The sequence below is a fragment of the Stomoxys calcitrans genome, chromosome 4 (genome assembly GCF_963082655.1).
Source record: "Stomoxys calcitrans chromosome 4, idStoCalc2.1, whole genome shotgun sequence".
Classification (NCBI taxonomy): domain Eukaryota; kingdom Metazoa; phylum Arthropoda; class Insecta; order Diptera; family Muscidae; genus Stomoxys; species Stomoxys calcitrans.
In genome coordinates, this window is record NC_081555.1 from 126,193,240 (window position 1) to 126,210,598 (window position 17,359).

The 17,359-nt window shown below is 38.5% G+C and overlaps 1 protein-coding gene across 1 annotated transcript; it reads right to left on the bottom strand.

Moving 5' to 3' along the window:
- Positions 1–2,609: 2,609 nt before the first annotated feature.
- Positions 2,610–16,521, bottom strand: LOC106088469 (chitinase-like protein Idgf4). Its single transcript, XM_013253991.2, has 3 exons — positions 16,272–16,521; positions 3,427–3,987; positions 2,610–3,353 (listed from the first exon to the last, which is right to left on the bottom strand). The coding sequence occupies exons 1-3, from the start codon at positions 16,393–16,395 to the stop codon at positions 2,707–2,709; spliced, it is 1,332 nt and encodes a 443-aa protein (XP_013109445.1). The 5' UTR covers positions 16,396–16,521; the 3' UTR covers positions 2,610–2,706.
- Positions 16,522–17,359: the final 838 nt, after the last annotated feature.

The following is a 17,359-nucleotide window of genomic DNA, read 5'->3' on the forward strand; positions in this document are numbered from 1 at the left end:
GATTTCTTTTGGTAAACATTGAATGCTTTAGATTTAAATCTTGTGAATAAGGTTTAAAAGATTTACAATAGAGGATGTTTGATTTTCCAGATAACTAGCTGGACAGGGCCCGCTTCTCTGCGCTCTCTTTTACTTTATATGGAACAAAATTATTCTTTGAATATTTATTTTTGACAATTAAAGAGCTTTTAGTGAAATACCATGCTACGAAAATGATATGTGTATATAGCTTGAGAAACAGTACAACAATATAAATCTCCATATGAACTTTATTCATCTATGAATTCGCTAGGAGGGTTTATGGTCATTTAAGTTTGGATGTTGAAGACTTATTTTAAATTAAAAGGCTGTATTGGAGCCAGATATTCTCATATGGATTTTGGTAGTGGGAAGTGCCCCAGTGGTGAGTTAAGGATGTGGTGTGGACCGCCAGAAACGTGGTCCCGTAAGTGGGGATGAATTTCGTGCCCTACTCCCAAATACCTATCATTTGAGCCCCAAATTGCCAAGATGGGTAGATATGTATGTTAAATTTAGGGATGTTTTGTGGGGTGAGGTGGTCCCCCAGACATTTTGCCCTGAAAAAATATTAGCATCGTGCTCTGTCCTCAAAAACCATTTTTTAAACCCCCATATTGCCATTGGTTTAAGGGGAGTTGATGGGATGAGACGTCCCCCAAACACTTGGCCCCAAAATTTGTTTATTAACTTCGTTTTTCAATCTTAAATACCTTTCATTTGAGACACATATTACCATGGTCGGTAAATTTTTACTATTTGGGGGGTGTTTGGGGGAAGGGGCGGTGCCTCAAATGCATGGTCCCACTTTTGGATATCAGATTCATGTTATACTCCCAAATACCTTTATTTAAACCCCATGTTGCGTCAGTCAGTAAATAATTGCTGTTTGTGGGTTGTTTTTGGGGAAAGGGTAGAAAATTGATTCCGAAAGTGGGTATCAATTTCGTGCTCTACTACCCAATACCTTTCATTTGAGCCCCACATTGACATGGTCGGTAAATATGCCCGATTTAGGGGTGTTTTGGGGAGTGAGGTGATCGCTTAAACACTTAGCCCTGAAAATAGCATTAGCATCTTGCTTTACTCTCAATTGCAAATTGCAAATTTTGCCCATGAACATTCCACTAAGGAACAGGGACAAACTTCTCACATATCAATGAGTGCAGTCCGATTCAAGTTTAAGCTTAATGATAAGGGACCTCCGTTTTATAGCCGAGTCCGAACGGCGTGCCGCAGTGTGACACCTCTTTGGAGAGAAGTTTTACACGGCATACTATCTCACAAATGTTGCCAGCATTAGGAGGGGAAAACCACCATTGAAAAATTTTTTCTGATGGCCTCGCCAAGATTCGAACCCAGGCCTGCAGCGTCAATGGAGGACATGCAAACCTCTGCGCTACGGTGGCCTCCTTAAACTCTTTAGTGCAAAACTCAGCAAATTTGGGGTATGGGCCCTAAAAACTCTCAATATCGAGCTCCACTCTCTTTAAGACCCAACTGGTCATGGTTAGCAAATATGTCCTATTTGCGGGTGGGACGTCGGTTAGACAGATGGTCCCGAATGTTGATATCACATTCGTAGTCTACTCCCAATTACCTTTCATTTGAGCCCCATATTTACATAGTCGACAAACATGACCGTTTTGGGGGCTGCTTTGAGGGATGGGACGACTGGGCTCTGAAAATATATATAAAATTCTTGTTCTACTCTAGAATACCTCTTATTTGAGCCCCATATTGCAATAGTCAGCAAGTGTGTCCTAATTGGGTGGTTTTATGAGGTGGCCCATAAACACTTTTTCCCGAATATTGATATCAGATTCGTACTTTACTCTCTCAATGACTTTTCATTTGAGCCCCATATTGTTAGGGTCGTAAATTTGTACCCTTTGGGGGGTGTTTTGGGGATGGGGTGGGCCCCCAGAAACTTGGTCCTACATTTGGATATCAAATTCGTAATCCATTCGCAAATACCTTTCATTTGAGTCCAATATTGCCATTGTCGGTAAATATGTCTGATTTAGGGGGGTTCTGGGGGTTGAGGTGGTCCCCCAAACACTTGGTCCGACAATTGGATATCGGAAACGTTTTCTACTCTTAAATGTCTTTCATTTAAGTCCCATATTTTCGTAATTGGACTACATATATATTTCGTAGGTTTTGGAAGTGGGGCGGTCCCCTTAGGTGCCCCATCCGAAATTTGGACACCAAATTTTTGTTTGTAGGTAACTATAAGAGAGCACACAAAATTTCGCTTAAATCGCATCACCCATCTCCGAGATCTGGCGTTTCTGAAAAATAGGGTAAGGGGGAGGGTCCGCCCCCCTTCACATATCAAAAAATTTAGTACCCTATTTCCACCATTATGCACCATTTGTGAAAATGTCAAGAAAATCGGTTCAGCCGTTTCTGAGTCTATAAACCTACATAAATTGATTTTTATATGTAAGATCTTGTCGAAAGTTTTGTCGCAGAAAGTTTTTTTTAAATCTTTGTGAGCCCTTTTTTGAGTTTTGTTATATTCACAACTTTGAAGTTTTTAAATTTCAATTCAAGAATACAAAATGGTCTCTGAATTTTGTACATTTTTTTTTTAAATTTTTCAACATTTATTTACGATAGAATGTCTAAATAAAAACAAAATTTCAGGAAACACTTTTCGCTCAATCTCTTAACTTATGATGTTTACAACTTGTATTTGATGGCACGCAAGATGGGATATTTGTCACCAGAGCAGGCGCCACGGAAATCATCGTAGGACAAATCAACAAGAGCCACACCACCCAAACCCTTAGCCTTAGCATAGCCTGCTTTGTTGGCAGCCGTATCGGGATCTTCGTAGCCAACCCAGATACCATTCTCACCCTTATCGTCGGCGGCACGGTAGGCATAGTTGCCGAAACGTTTGGTGGGATCACCAACCTTGCGCAATGGTTGATCGGCGCCCTTCAGATGGGCATTGGCATTGTTGGGCAATTTGGCACAAACCTCAGGCCAACTGTAAAGGCCGTCAGTTTGTGTTTGCAAACCGGCGGGGCCAGCTTTGTCGGTCTTCGACACTGGGGGCAGACCGGTGAGACCAGAGTCTTCAGTCATCTTCCAGGAGCGAGCATAGGCAGCAATGCCCACATTGATCTTGGAGGCAGGGCAATGGTGGTCCAACCAATACTGAACTTGGAAGTTGACATTGGATTCGGGATTACGTTCATTGAGCTCATAGATGGGAGCAGGGAAATCAGCAACTTCGGGATTACGTGCAGCAGTTTGGAAATCAAAAGCCATCAAATTGACATAGTCCAAATTGTTGACAATGGCAGGCACTTCAAAGAACACTTGAATGGAAAATGCACAATGATATCAATTAAACAATACCAAGCATTGTAAAAGAAGAACCCCATAACTTACATGAAGAGTTGACATTGGGCAACACGGTAAGACCCAACAAATAACCATCGGGACGCAAAGCATTCTTCAAGTCTCTTATCAAGGTGGTGAACGCTTCCTTGTGTTCCTCAGCCTTCTCATCAACCACAAAGTCTCCGGTGAACGTTTTCTTAATACCCTTCCAGAATTTACCAAAAGATCCATGAACCTTCTTTGGCTTATTCTTGGGGAACTGCCAGGCCACATCCAAACCATCGAAGCCATAGGTCTTGACCAAGGCATGGGCGCTGTTGATGAACGGTATACGGGCATCGGTAGAATCCAACATAGCCAAATATTTGTTGTTATCATTATCAACTTCATCGTTGTCACCACCAACACTCAACAACACCTTAAGGTGAGGGAACTTCTTCTTCAAGCCGGTGACGGTGCGGTACAGGCCAGTACCCACATCCAAGTCAAGTTTTTCATTACGGCTCACCAATTTGTTGCTTGTGGGGTTGATGATGGCATAACCGTAGACAAGGTGGGTACAGAATTGCAGTGCTGGCTCCAAATCGGGCAAAGTCAATTTAGCGAGACCTGTAAGAGCAAAAATGGGCAAAATCAATTGACGTCACTTTTTCATTGTGAGTAAACAAATTTTTTGCCTGACTTCATTCATAGCTATTCTTTAATATATGGTAATTGCTTAACAAGCGTTAACACTTTTTATGACCCCAATAACATGTTTGACGATTTGCTTCTAATTTTATTTATTTTTATTTGATCAAAGTCTTGGAAGTGCTAAAACTCAACATTGAATTGGTTTTTCTTACGAAAGCATAGTATTGGACGTACATGTAGCTAATTTATTATACGTTCAAAAGTTCAACCACAATTTGTACATATTCAGATGAAATCATGCATTTATTATGCTCGAAGTTAAATTGTCATTGAAACCTTTGTTGGGTTACTTCTTTCATATTAATAAGAGAAGCTCAATAATACCACCTTCATTTTTTACCGGGTCCGAGTGGCACACTATGGGCGGAAAAGAAAAATGTGGCTACAATTCCATAAAACCCTTAAAAGTGCCCCGGTTTTGATGAAATTTAAAACTGATTGAGAAACCGATTGTATTTTCATACACGCAGGGTATAATACAGGTTGTCAAAAATGGACAAATTTTAGCATCGTTTATTAAAATTTTTGAACTGTTAACATTTGACGCACAAGACCAATTTGCACTAAGTTTTTATACCCTCCTCCATATTATGAGGGTATACAAATTTAGTCATCTGGTTTGTAACAAATAATGATCGACGACCCTATAAAGTATATATTTTTGATTGTCTTGACATCGTCTTCAAATCACAATAGGGGCAGAAAGAATGAAGAATGACAACCCACATCTTATTGATGTAGGTCGTTGGATAGTGGAAGTCGACCGTTTCGGTTCAGATTTGGATAAAGCGTCCATATAAACCTATACATCACTATGATATATTGAGCCTCTATATATTGAGCAGCTCAATGCTGCTCATTGACGATGCCATCCCCTCCTATCTCGATTGTGGCAGGGGGATTTTGAGTCTCCTGCAATCCGCCAGACTTTAGCGATGTGGTCGATAGTTCCTCAGACAAGGGTTCAGCAACAACTGCTGAGTCGTCTCCCGATTCCCCAACCTCACCGCTTCTATAGACCTTCAATTTCAACTTGTTGAATCCGTAGGATACAAGCCCTTCAGACTTGTTGAGGTCTGCGAAACAGCCGGAGTTTAGTTCGATTACTGCATGTCTCCGGTCACCATCACCATCAGCCTCATTCAATCTATCAATCTTCCAGTCGGTGGTTGAAAGATTGGGATTACATTCCCTTAGTCTTCCAAGTATCGCTTCAGGGTCTGAGGGAATCCTTGGTATCCAAGCATGCGCCATTGGTCTAGAATGAATATCTTCCTTCTTGACTAAATTTAGTGCCGCACCTGGCCAGATTTCAGTAATTTCTTTTATAGCACAGCGATACATTTCAATTGAGCGTTGACCGCCGAAGGCAATTAGTCTGTATCGGCCTCGATACCAGTCTGCAACGTCACAAACTGGAGGAGACCCAGGAAATGCCGCAAGGACATCGGAGTATACTGATGACAGTCCATGAACTATCCCACTCCAATTATTCCTAGGTAAGCAGCCCTGTACTTCTCCATTGTCGACAACTGCCATCACCAAACTGTCCCTAGCGACATTAGCAAAGGTTGTTGCACCCATCTTACTGTTGTTCGCCCTAGTTCTTTTAGGCATGGGATGCCCTCCAGGTGACCGAAGCCTTTTGGCTGACTGCGGTGCAGTTTCTGAATCTAGATGTGTAGTCTTTGGGGTGGCCTTCGCAGCGAATTCCCGAGCCCAATTTATTTGCACCAAGCCTCTCAATAAACCTGAGATGCGTCTTCTATTATTCCGGGGAAGGCCGATGACCTAGGCAAATTAAAGGCATGCAAAGAAAGAATAGGTTCGGCCTTGTCCTTTAGACTAGAACCATGTGTCTTCGTCAAAAGCCCCTGCTGACCAGTCGTCTGTCGGCTAGTGGAGCCTGAAGAAGCCGCTCCACCAGTCGAGGTTTCAGCAGGCAACATGCTACGGCCTGATACCACCACCGCGGCTGTTGGGTCTTTGGAGTCTATTCTAAGCCTACACCCGGGCTCTAGATCTGTCGCTCCACTGGAAACATATACAGATCATCAACCGCCTAATAGATACTTCTATCGCAGCTATCCTTGAGTGACTTAAATCTTTACTCCAAAAAAATTGCCTATTTCGAGTTACAGGAAAATTCTGGCGGAGTGAAATAACAATACATCCGCTCCACTCAACGGTTCAAACAAGAAATTTGTACCATACTTGACACAGTTGTTGGAAGCCATAACGAAACACTTCCTGCAAAATTTCAGCCAAATAGGATGATAATTGCGCCCTCTAACGACGAAAGACCTCAAGATCCAGGATCGGTTTATATCGCAGATATATCAGGTTATGTATCGATATGACCCATACACTGCACAGTTATAAGGGGTCATAACAAAACATCTCATGCCTAATTTCAGACAAATCGGATATGAATTGCGCCCTCTAGAGGCCCAAAAAGTCAAGATCCAGGATCGGTTTATATGTCAGCCTTATAAAAACATGGGCCGATATGTCCCATTTACAATTCCAGCCAACCTACAACAAAAGAAGTATTAATGCACAATTTCAAGCACCTAGCTTTATTCCTTCGAAAGTAGATGTGCATTCGATAGATGGACGGACAGTGGTTAATCGACGGAGAATATCAAGACAATCAAGAATATATATACTTTGTGGCGTCTCAGATCAAGAGTTCGATGTGATACAAACAGAATTACGAAATTAGTATACCCCTCATACTTTGGTGAAGGGTACAACAAATCATTCCAAAGCCAATACGGATATCTTTTCGAAATTTGGAATGGAATAAGCTGTACAGACAGTTGAATACAATTTTCATCGTAATGGAGGCTTCGGACTCTTAAATCAACTTATCTCTTTTGCCGGTGAAAGGACATGTTTCAAATAATTGTCAACTATTATTTAATCATTTTTACCTGTCATGCCCTTTTCAGATATATTGTAGACAAATGAAATCAAATGCAGAAAAACTTTGGATTTTCCTAGTTGACTTCTCCAAAAGCCACTATTAAAACTTCGATACAGATTTCGTAGAAAGCCATAAGCCTATATTAGTTACGAAATTCCCTAATGGCTTTTAAATTGAAGCAACATTGAAGCAACGAGATATGATCATTGTTGGCTATGAATCAGCGGGACGACACTGATTCATAGCTCTTTGTTTTTAGATAAAACTTCAATGACACTTTGCCCTTAGATAAAATTAAAATTTTCTTCATAGATAACAGTTTGTTTACTGTTTATTCTAACATGGAATTTCAATTAAATATTACTTAAATTTCATTTGTTTTTATACCTTCCATCATAGGATGGGGTATACTAATTTCGTCATACCTTTTGTAATACCTCGCAATATTCGTCCAAGACCCCATAAAGTATATATATTCTTGATCGTCATGACATTTTAAGTTGTTCTAGCCATGTCCGTCCGTCTGTCTGTGGAAAGCATGCTTACTTTTGAGGGAGCAAAGCTAGGCGCTTCAAATTTAGTAAAAATACTTCTTACTAGTGTAGGTCGGTTGGGATTGCAAATGGACCAAATTGGTCCATGTTTTGGTATGGCTGTCATATACACCGTTCTTGGGTCTTGATGTCATGACAATTGTTCTAAGTATGTACCAAACCAGCCCACAACCTGATATAGCCGCCATATAAATCGATCTCCAGATTTAATTCTTGGGCCTCTAGATGGCGCAATGTGTATCCAATTTGTCTGAAATTATGCATAAGTTGTTTTGGTAAAACTTCCAACAACTGTGCCAAGTAACCTGACATAGTTGCCATATAAACCGGTCTCCCAATTTGAATTTCTGAGCCTCTGGAGGGCGCAATTATTACTCGATTTGCCTGAAATTTTGGAGATGGTATTTTTCTATGACTTCTAAAAGCCATGCCAACTACGGTCCGAATCGGTCAATAACTTGATGAAGCTCTTATATTTTTGAAAAATTCATTCAAAGAACTTGACAAATGCTATCCATGGTGGAGGGTATATAAGATTCGGCCCAGTCGAACTTAGCACTCTTTTACTTGTTAAGTTTAGTAATACCCTCCACTAAAGGATAGGGGTATACTAATTTCGTCATTCCACATATTCATCTCAAACCCAACAAAGTATATATATTCTTGATCGTCTTAAAATGCTAGGTCGATTTAGCCATGTCCATCCGTCTATTGAAACCATGCTAAGTTTCCAAGGAATAAAGCTAGGCGCTTGAAATTTTATACAAATAGTTCCTATTAGTGTAGATCAATTGGGCTAAATCGGCCCGATTTTTGCAATAGCTACCATATAAACCGTTCTCCTGATTTGATTTCTTGAGCTTCTAGTGGGCGCAAATCTTATCCGATATGATTAAAATTAAGCATGAAGCTTCTTGTTTTGGCTTCCAACAATTATTCTAATACGATCTAAATCGGTTTTTAACCGGATATAGCTTCCATCAATTTCCCGATTATTCTTGTTGCCTATAGGGCACCTACAGAGGGCGCAGTTTCATTCCGATTTGGCTGAAATTTTGTTCAATGATATCTCCTTCTTCAACATACGTGCCAAATATAGTCTAATACGGTCTATAACCTGATATAGCTCCCATATAAACCGATCTACCGCCCTATAAGACGCAATTCTCATCCGATTTGGCTGAAATTTTCCACAATGATTTCTATTATGGTCTCCAATATCAAAGCCAAGTATGATCCGAATCGGTCTGATATAGCTCCAATAGCATGACAATTGATACCAGGCAAAGAACTTGACTAGTGCGATCCATTGTGGAGGGTTATAAGATTCGGCCTGGCCGAACTTTGTTTGTTATTACATAAACTTATTTGTCCTTAATCCATTTTTTAGTTACAAAATAAAATCTTTTATTCGCTGGAAAATTGTCCATCGTATTGAAAAGAAAGTGTTACCAAGAAGAAAAGAAGAAAAATTGGTTCTACAGAAAATCGAGTTTTTGTAAAATATACGAGGGTTGCCTTTTATATTTTGGCATTGAATAACCGTTGTGTTGCTATCTGCCAACTGACAGCTCTATCGTAAACTTGACATTTTTGAGGTTATGCGTACTCAGAACGTTTTGACATTCGAGCGATATTTGTGTTATTTACAGTAACCTAAAAGATTAATCTCGCCCAAAAAATGGAATTAAATCGTAAACATTTTCGTGCGATTATTTTTTATAACCTTCGACATGGATTAACTCAACAACAGTGCATCGATGAACTTAATTCAGCTTTTGGCGATGAAGCTCCATCAAGGAGCAGTGTTTATCGATGGTATGGTGAATTTAATCGAGGTCGTAATTCACTCCAAGACGAATTTCGTGAAGGTCGTCCAAAATCAGTTTTTCCAAAAACCATTGATGCTGTGCGCTAACTGATATCAACTGATATTGCAAGAGCATCATCAACCTTCGGCATTAGTGGGACCAGCATACATTCAATATTGAATGACCATTGGAAAAAATCAAAAAAAAATTTGTTCGCGTTGGATCCCCCGCAATTTGTCAAACACTCAAAAAGGCTAATGTCGATTGGTCGGACGTAATGCTCCAAAAATACGAAACAACTGCATTTTTGAGCAATCAAAACATCGATTTGATGAGTCATTCGCCATATAGTCCTGACTTGACACCGAATGACTTCCTTTTATTCCCGTACGTAAAAAATAAAATGAGAGGTAAAGTTTTTCCACACCTGAAGAAGCGGTTGATGCGTTCAGAATGCATGTTGGAGATACCTCAATCAGAGTGGCAAAAGTGCTTCGACAATTGGTTTTAACGCATGCAAAGGTGTATAGATCTTAATGGGGAATATTTTGAAAAGCAGAAAGGCGATTTTCGATGATTAATATTAGTTTTTGTGTTTTCTAATCCCGAAATATTAATGGAAACCCTCGTAAAGGTATGCATTCTTATCACAATTGAGAATTAAAAAAAAAATTAAATAAATTTGGTCTTCGATTTAATTGGATTATTTTTTTCTCGCATTATTCACACTTGTATCAGTGATAGCAAAGAAACTAACTTTCATTGAAACTCAGATGGAAGGTAGTGTTTGTGACGTCAGTTCATTGTCATACAATGCAAACGTAGAAAAAATCTACTATGAAAACCGCAAATAAATCTCAACAGGTACATGCAAATATTTTGCACTAGTAAAGAACGATGAGAAAAACACATTATGACAACATTTGTGTTCAATAAACACTGGCGCTGCACAGTAGGCAAAATGATTCATTAAGATTTTGCCGAATTAAATAAAAAACCAAGCATGCTAAGTTCGGCCGGGCCGAATCTTGGGAACCCACCACCATGAATTCTGCTAAAAATTTATACAAACTTAATTTAGTTGAAGGGCATAATTTTATTCTACATACCAATCTTCTGTCTAACCAGCAAAATAAAGCTTCTAGGAACCGAACAAGGACAATCAAGAGACCAATTTATATAGGAGCTATATCAGGTGAAAGACCGATTTGGACCGTACATGGCACAGTTGCTTAAAGTCGCAACAGATCACCGCATGCAAAATTTCACCCAAATCGGACAAAAATTGCTTCCAGGGGCTAAAGAAGTCAAATCGGGAGATCGGTTTATATGGGAGCTATATAAGGTTTTTGGCCGATTTGGAGTGTACTTCGCTCAGTTGTTGTAGGTCATAAGAGAACACCGTATGCCAAATTTCAGCCAAATCGGATGAAAATTGTGGCTTCCAGCGGCTCCAGGAGATCGGTTTATGTGGGAGCTATATCAGGTAATAGACCGATCTGGACTGTACTTGACACAGTTGTTGGAGGTCATAACAGAGCACTAAGTTGCCAAACGTTAAGCCAAATCGGATGAAAATTGTGTCTTCCAAGGGCTCAAGAAGACAAATCGGGAGATCGGTTTATTTGGGAGCTAAATCTGAACCGACATAGCCCATTTGCAATCCCCAACGACCTACAACGACCCAACGTTTTAAGTGAGTAGCTTTACGCTTCCGACCGCTATCGTGATTTCGACAGAGGGACGGACGGACAGACATGGCTAGATCGAATCAGAATGTCGAGGGGATCCAGAATATATTGGGTTGCCCAAAAAGTAATTGCGGATTTTTCATATAGTCGGCGTTGACAAATTTTTTCACAGCTTGTGACTCTGTAATTGCATTCTTTCTTCTGTCAGTTAACAGCTGTTACTTTTAGCTTGCTTTAGAAAAAAAGTGTAAAAAAAAGTATATTTGATTAAAGTTCATTCTAAGTTTTATTAAAAATACATTTACTTTCTTTTAAAAAATCCGCAATTACTTTTTGGGCAACCCAATATATACTTTATGGGGTCGCTAAGCAATATTTCGATGCGTTACAAATGGAATGCCTAGATTAGTATACTCCCATCCTATAGTGGTGGATATACAAATTACATATGTTATTTTGATGATTTTTATTACATGTGTCTCATTTGCATCACACGTCTTGTACAATTCTACATGTGCTAAATTTGACATGTCATAAGAAACCTTCATACCTCGTAAAAGAGCCGAAAGATGATTTGCATGCATTGTTCTAATTCCACTTCCAACAACTGTGCCAAATACGGTCCAATCCAGTCTATAGCCTAATATAGCCCCCATGTAAACCGGTCTATCGATCATCCTTGTTCGGTTCCTAGAAGCTTTAATTTTTGCTGGTTTGATAGAAGTTTGGCATGTAGAATAAAATTATGCCCTTCAACTAAATTTATTTTCCATAGATTTTTAGCAGAATATTTAGTGGTGGGCTTTTACTTGTAGATTAAGTTGGTCTATTTATTTCTACTGTGCGCTGTATGCCAACGGACACCTGAGTATTAGTCACATGTTTAAAATTTTTAATATATGTATTTGTAGCAGTTCCTGAAAAGTTCAATAGCAATTGAAAGTGAATACTTCCAATGAAACGATTTCAATCACAAGTTTAAAAGTATTTCTAAGAAACAAAAACAACTTCAAAAATTCCCCTTCCGTGCTTGTACGCATTTAACATCCCACAGTAAATAGAAAATAAAAGTATGAAGAATTCGTAAATCTTATTACCATTTCTCTGAAAAATTAGCTTATTTTAAGCATACATCTTTAAAGTATTAGGCGGTCCATCCTAGAATGGTTAGGCACTCTATCAAAACAATTTTTTTGTTTATGTAATATGTTGTGTGTAATATTATTGTGTACATCTAAACGATACGAAAATTATCATACCGAATATAGGCAATAACATTGGCTACGTGCTTTTCATTCGATGCAATAATCCCTGAGTGCACACTCAATATTGTTACTCTCTGTATATCTAGCCAGATAGCAGCAAACCGCATGCTGTATTAAGTAGCGCTTGACTGCGGACGTAATTAATTATCACTTCGTAGACTGTAAATGGGCTTATAATTTACACACAAATTTCTCGGAAATAAACAAAACAATTTAAGTTGAATGTGTGCCAAAAACGACGGGGACACAGTCAGTCTGGATTTTGATGGTCTCATTTTTTTGTGAAAATAACATTTTGATAAGATGTTGAGTCTTTAAACAAAAACAAGTAGAAGCGCGGTAAGTAAGACCAGGCCCAATCTTATATACCTATCACCATGGATCGCATTTGTCAACTTTCCTCAGGTTATGAACCGATTCGGACCATACTTAAAACGAATGTTGAAAATCATAGAAGAAGTCATTGTGCAAAATGTCAGCCAAATCGGATAAGAATTGGGTATTCTAGAGGTCGCAGAAATTCACTAGGGATATCGGTTTATATGGAAGCTATAACAGGGTATAAATAGTTTCAGATCAGTTTAGCATGAAAATTTAACTTCATAATAGAAATCATTGTGTGAAATAGCAGCAAAAACGGTTGAGAGTTGAACCCTCTAGGGGCTGAAGAAGTCACATCAATCGTTTTATATGGAAGGCTATATCCAAATTCAAACCGATTTGGCCCTAGACGGTCAGACATGGGTAGATCGACTCAGAATGTCGATGACGACATATATATGTCCTTTATTTACAATTGGAGTATGTAAAATATAAAGGGTAATTTTTTAAGAGATATAGTTTTTCAAAAAAAAAAACACATAAAATTAAAAAAAAAGCATGAAATCTTTATTTGAATCGATAGTATGGTCCATATAATTTAATATTTGAAGATTATTTCAAGCAAATGTTGACCCTGACTGCGCCTCAAATGGCCCATCCGCTTAGTCCAATTTTGGCATACACTTTCCAACCTTACGGCCGGTATCTCACGAATAAATGCTTCAATGTTGTCTTCCAATGGGTCAATTGAAGCGGGCTTGCCTGTATAGATATGAGCTTTAACATAGCCCCATAAAAAAAGTCTAAAGGCGAGAAATTGCACGATTTAGATGGACATTTGACAGGTCCCGAACGTGAAATAAAATGTTCCCAGAACTCGTCTCTCAATAAGGCAAAAAAAGTTGGATATCATCTCACGGTAGTGCTCACTATTTACACCGCTCACCGTTACGATTCGCATCGTCTTTGAAAAAGTACGGTCCAATGATGCTACCAGCCCAAAAACCGCACCAAACTGTGACTTTTTCTGGTTGCATTGGTAGATTTTGCAATATTTCTGGCAGAACATCACTTCAAAATCGACAATTCTACTAATTTACGTACCCATTGAGCCAAAAATGATCTTCGACGCTGAACACAAATCAATACAAGAATCGCGCGATGAACTTTCTTAATTTGCAAGCGTTGTTCGTTTGTAAGACGATTCATGGTTGAATTATAGTGTAAACTGAAGATATTTAACAGTGAAACATAACACGAAATTTGCGTCAGCTGTTAAAACCAGCGTTTCCAAAGAGATAATAGCTAAAAATTACCCTTTATTACAATAAAATATGCCCACGATCAAGGATACATATAAAGGGTGATTTTTTTGAGGTTAGGATTTTCATGCATTAGTATTTGACAGATCACGTGGGATTTCAGACATGGTGTCAAAAAGAAAGATGCTCAGTATGCTTTGACATTTCATCATGAATAGGTAAGGTTTTCTTGCTTTTGGGATGAAAATGATCTTTGTGTCTTTCCATCCCACAGATATATATGACATTCTTATAGTAGCAGAGTATATCTCCCTAACCCAGGGAACTAGTCTATCAGACACAGCTTGTAATTCAACCGGTGATACATCATCAGGGCCTGGCGACTTAAAGGAGTCGAAACTTCTTATCGCCCAGGAGGATTTTCGGCTCAGACACAATTTCCCTAATTTTTATACCCTCCACCATAGGATGGGGTATACTAATTTCGTCATACTGTTTGTAACTCCTCGAAATATTCGTCTAAGACCCCAAAAAGTATATATATTCTTGATCGTCATGACATTTTAAGTCGGACTAGCCATGTCCGTCCGTCCGTCTGTCTGCCGAAAGCATGCTAACTTTCGAAGGAGTAAAGCTAATCGCTTGAAATTTTTGCACAAATGCTTCTTATTAGTGTAAGTCGGTTGGGATTGTAAATGGGCTACATTGGTCCACGTTTTGATATAACTGCCACATAACCCGATCTTGGATCTTGACTTCTTGAGCCGCTAAAGGGAACAATTCTTATCCGATTTGGCTAAAATTTCGAACGAGTTATTTTATTATGACTTCCAACAACTGAGCTGAGTATGGTTCAAATCGATACATAACCTGATTTAGCTGTCATATAAACCTATCTGGGGTCTTGACTTCTTGAGCGTCTATAGGGCGCCTTTATTATCCGATTTAGCTGAAATTTTGCATGAGGTGTTTTGTTACAACTTTCAACAATTGTGCTAAGAATAGTTCAAATCGGTCCATAACCTGATATAGCTGGCATATAAACCGATCTAGGGTCTTGACTTCTTGAGCCTCTACAGGGCGAAATTTTTATTCGATTTGGTTAAAATTTTGCATGAGGTGTGTTGTTATAACTTTCAACAACTGTGGTACGAATAGTTCAAATCGGTTCATAACCTGATATAGATGCCATATAAGCCGATATGGGATCTTGACTTCTTGAGCCTCTAAAGGGCGCAATTATTATCTAATTTGGGTGAAATTTTGTACAACGGCTTCTCTCATGACCTTTAACATACGTGTTGAATATGGCATGAATCGGTTTATACCCTAATACAGCTCCCCAATAAAACGATCTCCCTACTTTACTTTTAGAGCCCCTAAAGGGCGCAATTCGTATACGATTTGGCTGAAATTTTAAACAATGACTTCTATTATGGTCTCCAACTTTCATTCCATTATGGTCCGAATCGGACCATAACTTGATATAGCTCGAATAGCATAGCAATTCTTTTCTTTTATCCTTTCCTTTCCTTTGTATGCCTAAAGAGAGACACCGGGAAAAGAACTAGAAAAATGCGATCCATGGTGGAGGGTATATAAGATTCGGACGGGCCGAACTTAGCACGCTCTTGTTTTCTCAAAAGTGAAGTCGAGCTTTATAACTTATGTTAAGCAGAAAGCTTTTACTAGATTTTAAACCTTTTGTTTAAACCTTCAAATAATTGCCTTTTGTAAATATGGGCAGCTTGGACATTGTCTTTACCTAAGATAAAATAGATTCGTTAGTGTGAGGTTCCACTGTATATCTTTTTAATGAATTCAATACAAATAATGACCATGCTAATTTTATTATCATAAAGCAGAGTAACCATAAGAAGCTTTTAATCTTTTTCTTAGAAATAATAAAAACAACAAAACCAAAAAAAAAAAAAAAAAAATAAACAATTCAAACAAGCGTTCCATTTTAAATAACATTATTGGAGGCAATGTGTACCAGTTGAGTGATAACCTTTTGAACATTTCGCTAAACTAAAAATTAAGACAATTTCTAAAGAATTGTCTACATAGTAGTTAATCTGGAAAAATCTAAATGCATTTTGGAGTAAAAGTACACGTCATTTACAAAAAAGGGGCAAACAATGTATTTTTTTCATAATTTAAATAAAAAATATATATAGGAAAGAATACCCTACACTGCTACTTATACTTTTACCTATAAAATCAAAGCACTTTATTTCTGAATACATTTTGACAGAACAAAATAACCTTCAGTTTCAATTAAAATTTGTTTTCTATTTAGCACTTGCATATGGGGCTTTACACCGGCAAATAAGTTTTTTTTTTTTTAATTCTTGATTTATTTACCTTCACGTACGTAGGAATTGCCATCATAATAGCAAACTAAATGAGAAGTCGAGGCAGTACTGGCCGAGCCTTGTTGGATGGCAATGGCCCCCAAAAAGGCACACAGCACAACAAATGATTTCATTTTTGCTTCGTTTTCAAGTCACAAAAATTTACTATAAATTCTCTATAGGCACACAAACACACAGAGCACACAATCAACGATCTCCGGCGATCTTTACGCACCGAATTTGAAATACAAACTAAAATCACTGTCTCAAGCAATGTCTTAGGTAAAGTCGGTTTCAAGCAATGCAAAGGCAATTTAAACAAAAAAGTCAAACAAAAAATTTTATGTTTGCGCTTATGTCTCTTCTCCATTACGTCGAGAGTTGCCACATGCATACATTTTTACCAAGTGCGACTAAAATAAATAAAATAAATTCTTTCATTGATTTGGAAATCAGTGTTACCACTTAGAAAGTTATAAATGGGAAAATTGCATTTAAACAACAAGTAACAAGTAAAAGCGTGCCAAGTTCGGCCGGGCTGAATCTTATATGCCCTCCACCATGGATCGCATTTGTCGAGCTCTTGCCAGGCTATCTCTTTTTTGGCAAACAAAGGATAAAAGAAAAGAATTTCTATGTTATTGGAAGAACAAAGGATAATGGATAAGAATTGCTATGCTATTGGAGCTATATCAGGTTATGTACCGATTCGGACCATACTTGGATTGAATGTTGAAGACCACAGTAGAAGTCATTGTGCAAACCGGATAAGAATTGTGCCCTATTGCGGTTCAAGAAGTAAAATCGGAAGATTGGTTTATATTGAAGCTATGTAAGGCTACTAGCTAGCCTGGTGTGCTTCGCTATTCCCTAAAGTGGCTATTTAAAATTTAATGTTTCTTTAAGTACTATGAAACTGGTGCCTAAAGCCATAGGTCCTTTTAGGATTCACATTCCATTATTATTATTTACCAGCTGGACTGGGCCTGCGCTTTTTATACCCTCCACCATAGGATGGGGGGTATACTAATTTCGTCATTCTGTTTGTAACTACTCGAAATATTCGTCTGAGACCCCATTAAGTATATATATTCTTGA